This window comes from Lactuca sativa, chromosome 8 (assembly GCF_002870075.4).
Source record: "Lactuca sativa cultivar Salinas chromosome 8, Lsat_Salinas_v11, whole genome shotgun sequence".
Classification (NCBI taxonomy): domain Eukaryota; kingdom Viridiplantae; phylum Streptophyta; class Magnoliopsida; order Asterales; family Asteraceae; genus Lactuca; species Lactuca sativa.
In genome coordinates, this window is record NC_056630.2 from 2,770,038 (window position 1) to 2,780,710 (window position 10,673).

At 37.0% G+C, this 10,673-nt stretch overlaps 1 protein-coding gene across 1 annotated transcript; it reads left to right on the forward strand.

Moving 5' to 3' along the window:
* Window positions 1-523: 523 nt before the first annotated feature.
* LOC111920950 (probable serine/threonine protein kinase IREH1) lies at window positions 524-10,574 on the forward strand. Its single transcript, XM_023916514.3, has 18 exons — window positions 524-1,427; window positions 1,966-2,033; window positions 2,133-2,315; window positions 2,396-3,766; window positions 3,845-4,017; window positions 4,121-4,370; window positions 4,473-4,565; window positions 4,662-4,802; window positions 4,950-5,042; window positions 5,147-5,384; window positions 5,486-5,571; window positions 5,651-5,739; window positions 5,814-5,865; window positions 5,929-5,985; window positions 6,076-6,246; window positions 6,343-6,420; window positions 9,730-9,962; window positions 10,227-10,574. Exons 1-17 carry the CDS (start codon window positions 665-667, stop codon window positions 9,817-9,819), a joined length of 3,996 nt encoding a protein of 1,331 aa, XP_023772282.2. The 5' UTR covers window positions 524-664; the 3' UTR covers window positions 9,820-9,962; window positions 10,227-10,574.
* The last annotated feature ends 99 nt before the right edge of the window (window positions 10,575-10,673 follow it).

The following is a 10,673-nucleotide window of genomic DNA, read 5'->3' on the forward strand; positions in this document are numbered from 1 at the left end:
TTTTGAGATATATATTTATTTTCCACTTGTCATTGCTTCAATTGCATTTTCAATCTATCATTAATTTAGTTTTCATAAATTAAACCTACCATAATGACTATTAATTTTAAATTTTAAATTTTAAATTCAATTTCAAATAAATTTACAGTTTAAACCTTTATGTTTAACATTTTGTTATAATTAACTCGTTTAGTACACTAAACACATAATTTTAATTAATTTATTTTTTGCATGTTTTTTTCACATAATTTTCACTTATTTTAATTTCAAATTCAAATAAAATTTCTATTTAATAGTTCGTATTTAACATTTTGTTTTAATCAACCCGTATAATATACAGGTCTCACAACTAGTGTGTAAGATAGTAAAATGATATGCATGTTTGATTCTAAAATAAAGATTAGAATAGATTGGCTTAAAGTAAAACAACTTTTACATAATTTGACATTTTAATTTTTAACCACTATTATTTTCTATTCTCGGGCGGGGCCGTTTTGTGATTTAACTCCAGAACTCAAATAATACCAAAATCCAAGCTTTTTCCCCGTGGTACGATGAACACATAGCAGTGAGTGAAAGCAGAAGCAGCCATCAATCAGATATACCCATACATATATGTTAGATTGCTGAACCCCCCTAATAGCAATAGTACTAGTATGATATAATGGTGTTTAAAGGTAGATTTTTCTCTTCAAAGAAATCATCCGGCACTTCAAGCCCCGAGGGATCCAACAGTCCTCGATCTATTGGTTCTAACTCAAATTCTCCCATCAGATCCGAAAAGAAGAAACCCAAGTCGGCAACTAAAGAAGATCATCATCGGCCGATCGGTGGCAGTTCTTCGTTCCGTCAAACTCAAGTCAAAGATGGCTCAACTTCAACTTCAAACCTAAAGCACCAGAATCAGACCAGGAAAGACGTAACAGTAGTCACTGAATCAAAGATTCATGCTCAGACTCAGATTCCGCTCAGCACAAGACCTAGCTCTGGAGCAGCATCAACATCATCCAAGTCGACGCGGGAATCTGCGGCGGAAGTTCCGCCGACGGTTTCCCCAATATTGGCGTCTTCACTTGGTCTGAATCGGATCAAGACCAGATCGGGGCCGCTGCCGCGAGAGAGCTTTCTGGGGTTCAATAGAGATAGTAATAATAACAATGCTAATAGCAAAATGTCTTCGCTTGGGGCCAGTAATCTTTCTAAAGCAAAAAACAGCGCAGGTGGTGATGAGGGCAGCTTCAAAAAGATGGGGATTGCTGCTGATAAGAAAAAGATACCTTCTTCTTTCGAAAATGTTGATCGGGGCTCATGGGCCGACAATGTCAGCGCTTCAGACGCCACCACTAAAAGCTTGCTTTCAAGAGATCAGACCCCCAATGTTTTAGGCCGTTCGCCACTACGAAATGTAGAATCTTCATCTGAAGCTGGTACGATTTCGATAACTTCTCATGATGTGTTTCCCTTTTATGTTTAGGTTTTAGATAATAGACACATCAAATGGTTAGCTTAGTGACTCTGCCTATGTTCCCCCTCCGACCAAAAAATTGAATTTTGGCTTTAATCATCCGAACCTAAAACTTTCCAAATTATAAGAGCGCATACATTCCATAATCTAATACTCCACATTTATATGGCTAACTCGGTCATGGAACTATTCTAAACTAAGAAACAAATTGTTTCAAGGAATGCCTCAACTTCAGACAGTTAGCTGTAATTACTTTAAGTTAGTTATCATGTTATGTGGATATGTATTATTTGTTAGGGCAAAACTTGTAATTTCTAGTACATCTGATGGCCTGTGGACATTCTAGCTGTTAGAGGTACTTGCTTTAAGGCATATGATAATTTTATATGTTTGTACTTTATTGAGCATTTGTTGAAATGCTGATACGTCGTCTAGCTTTTTAATACTTACTAGAAGACGATCAATCAATAAATTATTGTTTGAATCAATTATGATGATAGGCCGTCTGAAGACAAGGGGATACTCTGGAGGGTTGAGGAGCTCAGAGATTTGTACACCAGAGATGAAGGTAATTGTGTTGCTTACATTAGCATATATGTCTGTTAGTTAGTTGTTTATGGTAGCTGTGTAACTGAAACATTATATATATATTTTTGTGTGTTTGTAGACATCATATGATTGTGAGAACCCTAAGGAATCTGAATCACCCCGGTTTCAAGCCATACTCCGGGTTACAAGTGCTCCTAGAAAGAGATATCCGGCTGACATCAAAAGTTTTTCCCATGAATTGAACTCAAAAGGCGTACGACCTTTCCCACTTTGGAAGCCTCGAGGTTTAAATAACGTAGAGGTAGGCATTTATTTATTTATTATCTTGTATTAAAATAAATAGTCGATTGATTCAAATTAAATTTATGTGAGCCGGAGCAGGAGGTTTTGTCAATGATACGGGGTAAGTTTGACAAAGCAAAGGAAGAAGTAGATGCTGATCTTCATATATTTGCTGGAGATTTACTTGGCATTCTAGAAAAGAATGCAGAGAGTCAACCGCAGTGGCAGGAAACTCTAGAGGACTTACTGGTGTTGGCTCAGAGGTGTGCCATGACATCTCCTGGAGAGTTTTGGTTGCAGTGTGAGGGGATTGTTCAAGAACTGGACGACAGGCGTCAGGAGCTCCCCATGGGTATCTTGAAACAGCTTCACACCCGAATGCTCTTCATACTCACAAGATGTACGAGGCTCCTGCAGTTCCATAAAGAAAGCGGATTGGCTGAAGATGAACTTGTTCTTCAACTCCGTCAATCCCTTCATTCAGCAGATAAACGTATTCCTCCGAGACCCTCAAAACCATCATCATCATCATCAAGAAAATCTTTCAGTCAGGAACAACACGGGATGCTGGAACCCAAGAAAGAAAAACCCATACAACATCCTGCAAATGTTGCATCTCCGCCTACTGTAGAAATACCTAAAAGCTTGGACTCAGGTAGAGACCGAATGGCTTCTTGGAAGAAATTCCCATCTCCTGGACCTGGACCTGGACCTGGACCAAAAAGCCCCCAAGAAGAACTTGTGGTCAAGGAACAGACTGATACAAAGTTGGATGCTATTATTGAGAGTGAAAAAGATGTGGATCTGACTACTACTACTACTGCTACTACTATGAAGCTATCGCCTGTTAAAGATTCACATGCACAATCACAATCACAATCAAGTACTCCTTTTAAGCATCAGCATCGAGTTTCGTGGGGGTGGGGGGATCAACCGAATATCTCTGATGAAACTTCCATCATTTGTCGGATTTGTGAAGAGGAGGTTCCGACTTTACACGTGGAAGAACATTCTAGAATTTGTGCGATTGCTGATCGTTGCGATCAGACAGGTATACGTGTAGATGAACGGCTTGTAAGGGTTGCTGAAACCCTAGAGAAGTTAATGGAGTTCATTTCACAAAAGGATAATAATAATAGAAGTCCAGATGCTGCTAAAGCAAGTTCAAGTGTAACTGAAGACTGTGATTTCATGTCCCCTAAGCTTAGTGATTGGTCACGTAGAGGTTCAGAAGACATGCTTGATTGCTTTCCTGATCAAGGTGATAATTCTGTATCAATGGATGATCTTAAAGCTCACCCCTCCATGTCATGTAGGACCCGCTTTGGTCCTAAATCTGATCAAGGAATGACCACATCATCTGCTGGCAGCATGACTCCTAGGTCGCCATTGATGACACCAAAAACCAGCCAGATAGACTTGTTATTGGCAGGGAAGGGTGCCTATTCTGAACATGACGACCTTCCACAGGTAGGTATTAGGTAATAGGTTCTTATTTCTTATTTCTTATGAGATGAGATATAGGTATTGATATTGAAATCTTTGTAGATGAATGAGCTTGCTGATATCGCTCGATGTGCTGGCAATACGCCATTGGATGATGACAGATCTTTGTCGTATCTTCTGACGTGTCTTGATGACTTAAGAGTCGTGATCGACCGGAGAAAGTTTGATGCCCTGACTGTTGAGACATTTGGAGCACGCATAGAGAAGCTTATTCGGTGATAGCATTTTTATAATAAACATGTTTTTATGAGTATGAGGGGTGTGTGTGTGTGTGTGTTTGTTAAATCATAAATGCTAATTGTTAATTGTTACAAGCAGGGAGAAGTATTTGCAGCTGTGTGAGATGGTTGATGATGAAAAAGTTGATATCTCAAGCACGGTTATCGATGAAGATGCTCCGTTGGAGGATGATGTGGTACGGAGCTTGAGAACCAGCCCCATACATTCCGGAAATAAGGACCGCACTTCCATTGATGACTTTGAGATTATAAAACCGATTAGCCGTGGAGCATTTGGGCGCGTCTTTTTAGCCAAAAAGAGAACCACAGGAGATCTTTTTGCTATAAAGGTACCTCACTCTTTCTCTTTCATTTTCATTCTTTCGTTTGTTTATTATATATGATGATGATATATTTATATTTACTTTTTTATTATTTTTTTTTTTTTGCAGGTTCTTAAGAAAGCTGACATGATCCGGAAAAATGCGGTCGAGAGTATATTGGCAGAGCGTGATATTTTGATATCCGTCCGCAATCCTTTTGTGGTAATAATAGTAATATATGATGATGATGTTTAGTAATATTGTCTTCCTTTAGGCTTTAGAAAATATAATCAAATATAAAAACTTAAATTGTGACAGGTCCGTTTCTTTTATTCTTTTACTTGTCGCGAAAATTTGTACCTTGTCATGGAATACTTGAATGGCGGTGATTTATATTCGTTATTGAGAAACTTAGGCTGCTTGGATGAAGATGTTGCTCGTATATACATTGCAGAAGTGGTATGTTTTGGTTTGTGCATATTTTATTTTCATTTCAAGACATCGTACCTTGAAAAATCTACCCAATGCCAATTATATGATATAAACTAGACTGAAATCTTATTTCAAAATAACTAAAAGAAAATAAAATTATATTGTGCACTGCAGGTGCTTGCTTTGGAATATCTGCATTCTCTGCGTGTGGTTCACCGTGATCTAAAACCGGATAATTTATTGATTGCACATGATGGTCATATTAAGGTAGTTTATCTATCTATCTATTATAACTTGGTTTTGGTTATAAACATACAAATAACTATTCAGTAAGCATATGGTTGGATAATTGTTTTGTGTTTTGTGAGCAGTTAACAGATTTTGGGCTGTCAAAGGTTGGTCTAATTAACAGTACAGATGATTTATCTGGTCCAGCAGTGAGTGGCACATCACTATTGGGTGATAATGAGTCTCAGTCATCTCTAACATCTCCATCTCCATCTCTATCTCTATCTGCCACTGAGACTCAACAAGAAAGACGCAAAAACCGCTCTGCTGTTGGAACTCCAGACTATTTGGCACCCGAGATTCTTCTGGGAACTGGACATGGTTTCTTTTTCTTCACAACTAACTAACTTGATATAATAATAATGACACCAATTGCTTATAAAATCTCATGCATGGAAATGTTTTATTCAAATATCTTTCAGGTACATCAGCGGATTGGTGGTCTGTTGGTGTAATACTATTTGAGCTGATTGTTGGCATTCCTCCTTTCAATGCAGAGCATCCTCAGGTGGGATTGGGGTTGGGGTTCTACTTTCACTTTTTTGTTCGTTGCTGTAATCTTACCTTTTCTTCACTGTTTTTTTCAGATGATATTTGACAACATTCTCAACCGTAACATACCCTGGCCTGCAGTGCCTGATGAAATGAGCCCTGATGCCCAGGATCTCATTGATCAGTAAGAGAAACTTTTTAATTATCATCTTTAAAATTTAAATACATTTTTCTGAATTCAATCATTGTGCACTGCAGATTACTGACAGAAGATCCTAACCAGAGACTTGGAGCCAGGGGAGCAACCGAGGTCTGCTTTCTTGATTAACATTAATCATTGTGAACAGGAAGCTGAATAATTTGATGAATGCAGGTGAAACAGCATCCATATTTTAGGGATATCAACTGGGATACCCTTGCCAGGCAAAAGGTGCATGAAACACATTAACTGTTAAACTTTGTTTGATCTGATCATTTAAAAGAAAGTAGTAGAAATAATTATGTTTTGTAATTGTGTCAGGCTGCATTTGTGCCTTCATCAGAGAGTGCACTGGACACAAGTTATTTCACAAGTAGGTACACATGGAATAACTCAGAGCAGGTATATGCAGCAAGTGAAACAGAGGATTCTAGTGACGATGGAAGCATGAGTGGTAGTAGTAGCTGCCTAAGCAATCGTAATGATGAAGTGGTTAGTAGTAGATTTTATTTATAAAAATGATTGAAACTTTCAACTTTTTTTTTTTTTTTTTTTTATGATTTTCTTTCTGTTTTGTTTTGGTCGCAGGCTGATGATTTTGGGGGTCTTGCTGAACTTGAATCCGGAACTTCTGTCAACTATTCTTTTAGTAATTTCTCCTTCAAGGTATGCCTCGCCTTTACATCTTATTTATTATATGAATTCTAGTCAAATTAAACACTTTAGCCGAAAAAGGAAATGGGTCCAACAGTTTTTTGTTTATGTATTTTAGTTTTTACCCATAATAGCAGTCTACTTACCTTCCTTTACCAATAATAAACTGCAACAATTCTTTTATATTGATTGTATAATATGATGTACAGAGAGATCTTTATATATATATATATATATATATATATATATATATATATATATATATATATATATATATATATATATAGAGAGAGAGAGAGAGAGAGAGAGAGAGAGATAAAGGTTACTCATAGCTACCCTCTAGATTAAGATTACTAGACATAACTAAACTAGTCTAATACACGCTAGCTTGGACCGTAGGAAGAGAAACTAGGAGTTGGTAATTGTTTTGTGAAGATATTCGTAATCTGATCATTTGTGGGTATGAATTATACACCAAGACTTCCCCTTCCCCAGACAACATTTTCTCTAATAAAGTGAAAATCAACTTTCACATGCTTTTTTACAAGCATGAAAGATATAGGATTAACAGAGAGGTAAGTTTCACACCATAAATTGGGAGTTGAGGGTGTGCGGACACCAAGTTCATTTGGTATAGGCACTCTAAATTGTACTTTAACTATGTGACGATCGTTTGGGTAACGGGGGTCAGCGTTCGAGAAGAGATTATCAGTGGAAGTATTTTGCTTACGAGCACTACTGGTGAAGGCTTGGCTTCAAGTATTGGGCTTGAGCAGCACAGATAACGTAGAATCCACTTAACCGTAGACCAATGGTTCTTTATTTAGGCATGCATAAATTGACACACACTTTGTTTGTTGACCATAAATGTTTTATGCGAGAGAGTCATGTAACCAACAATGTGTTGATATTTTATTGGATCGGAAAACGTAACGCAAGGGACATAAGTTTGGACTCGTAAAGGCTAGTCCATTGTAAAAGTTCCTTTGAGGAAGTATGACATTTGAGTCATGGGGAACAATTTTAAGACTCTAGAAGTAGTTAAGTGGCCTCATGTCTTCAGTGGAAAAGGCCTCGGTGAGTTGATGGATATTGTGATCAATGACCGCCATCTTATTGCCAATGACTAATGTCATTGACATAGACCAACATATACAGAGCAATTCCCTTATGTGGGTAAATAAAGACCGAGGGATCGGTCCCGTGAAACCAAATGTTTGTGGAGTGATATAAGAGTATGAGAAAGTCTTTGAAAACCATGTTTGCGTTGTTTAAGTCCATAGATAGACTTGTGAAGCAGACAAACGTGGTTCGGGTGTTATGGATCAATGAAACCATGAGGTTGCTCCATACAGACGGTTTGTTTGCGAGTAGTGAGGTGTGTTTTGATGGCGTTTCTATGGCAACGCTCAACAAATCCGTTTTGCTGACTAATGTGAAGACAAGATCTTTGGTGAACAACTCCAAGAGACGAGGTGACAAAGTTTGAAAGTGTTGTAGTCATTTGATTTTCAAGCTAGTAGAAATATCCACATCTATTGAGAATGATAATCAACACATAACATAAAGTGACATGGCCATCTGAATATAATAAATCTAAAATTTTATTGCTTCGAAAAGAAGAAACGGGTAGAAAAAGTTTGCACAATTGTCCCATTAGACAAGAGGTGCAAAAAATGGATAATGGTTATTTGTAACAGGAAGGGAAAATCTAGATAACAAAGAATGTAAAAGACGCTCATGTGGATGACTAAGATGCTTGTGCCAGACAATAGAGGATGCACGAGCAGCATTGGGGTTATATGTAGGGTAGTGTGTGTAGATTCATCATTCAAAAAAAAAAAGCTGAATGAAATTAAAAAATATACATGATTTTCAAGACAAGTTTTTTGAAGAGAAAGAAGATTTTTGGTGTATTTGGATGTATGGGATATTAGAGAGATGAAAGGTGTTGTGTGGTTGGGGAGGATAGGAGAGATGAAAGTGATCCATGCTTTCATGGTTGGTTGGTTGCTCAACAAACATTGGCATTGAGACTAGTATGAATGGTAGAGGAGTCAAACGGTTGCAAGTGCCATAATAATAATAATAATAATAATGTGTTTTGTTTTCATTGGAGACCTTACTAAATGGGTTGTTGATACTTGATAGCCATAGGAAGCTTTAGAGGCGGTTAGGCACCAATTGAAAGCCAGTCAACAGGACGGAGACGGACCAAGATTAAGATTGTTGCTCGTGGCGTGAAAATCCTGGACGGTAGATGTAATCATGATCGCTCACGGAATGCAACACGCAACGAATTGATGGTAGACGTGAGACTGTTGGCTGTTGCATTCTTCCTCACGACCAGAGATGGTATTGGTAAGCATAACTAGATCTTTGTGTAGAAACAAGTGCACCCGCATGCCCCTTTCATCTCATCTCTATTTTGAGAAGGTGTGTATTCTCAGGTGCATAGGCTCATTATAAGTCAAGCAAGAGTTTCTGAGTGGTGACATCATTGACATGATGGAAGGAGGCTTTAATGATACTTGAAGTAATCAACATCATTGGATATAACTAAGATTGCCTCTTGGATTGGATTTGGGATGGATAATTGTGAAACTATCTGTAGGTGTGAGGCATTTAGATGGACAGGGAATTGTTCCATCAACACAACACAGTCGAATAACTTGTGTGCAGTAGCCATACTTGGTAACTGCAAAGGCAAACTTCTGGGAGTTATGATGGCGAAACAGTAAATACTAGATTTTTAGGCTAGTAGGTAAACCTTAGACTATGAGACCATAATAAACCACGCTGTCTTGTATATTGATTGCATAATATGATATGTATACAGAGATCTCTATACCTAGACATAAATTTACATATATGTCTCTAGATTAAGATAATTATAAACATAACTGAACTAGTTACTAGCAACAACATTTTTGTATATTTTTTTACCCCTGATTTCAATATATAACCTAAAAGTTGTGAAATGTAAACTTACTTGCATTTCCTTACACATAATAGCAACATGCTTATGATTCCTTACTGATAGTAGCAATGTACGTATATCTTTTTATGAATAGTAGCAACATGTAACAACAAAGTACATTGCCCATCAACATGTTGGTAGCAAATGTAAAATACGTTACTATTATGGGGGTAAAAACTGTAAATACATTGTAATTACTTACTTATTAGTGTATGTATGTTGCTGTGATAAGTAATATATATATATATATATATATATATATATATATATATATATATATTATTTTCATTGTATGTTGATGTTAATATAAACATGAAGATGGTTTGCTGTGTTTGGTTCAGAATCTTTCGCAACTGGCATCGATCAACTATGATTTACTGAGTAAAGGGTTGAAAGAGGATCCACATCCACATACAAATCCTAATTTATAAGCATGATCTCCTCCAGCTCCAGTTCAAAGGCACACACCGAAAGAAAAAGAAAAAAAAATGTTTGTTGTTGTTGTCAGATAGATTGATAGATCACAGATGGCAGATGAATATGAAAGTGGAGTCATCAGCTGCACATGTTTACTGTATGTATATCCTGTCTTGTCTGTAAATTTTTAATCTCTCTCTCTCTCATATATATATATATATATATATATATATATATATCTTTTGCATTTTGTTTTAACGGGACGGGACTCAACAAGCTATCTAGGGTTATTTTCGCTGACGTGGATGTAGAGGACATTCACGTCTTTTGCACAAATGCAATACAACCTGTTTTGTTCTGTCCTATTTAAAAAACAGGGCCCATGTGATGTGACGTGATGTTGCCTTCTTTTTTGTTGCAGATGTACTACAAGTCAAGTAGCTGTTATTGGAAATCACATGACATGATGATGATGATGATGATGATGATGGGTGGAATAGATAAAATGTTGGTCATGGATCCACTTTTTAGTTCCTGCACTTGATTTTGATGATGACGACTGTCAGACTCACTCACAAAGTAAGTGAAGTTGTCAAAATTGGCATCCCATCCTATTGGATTGGATTGGCATGGAATCGAATCCAGTATCATCATCATGATTTGTTAGTGAACTTTCCCTTTGTTTTTCCCAGCCAGCTACCCAAAATTGTTGTAAATGTTATTATGTATGTATGTATGTTCATAATTTAATTAATGTTTTTTTAAGACTTGTTGCAAGAGTTCAATTTGCCATATTTTGATATTGTCATTGGGTTGCTTCTGTTAGTTAACATTACATGACTACATGAGACTGAGGAATTGGAGTAGA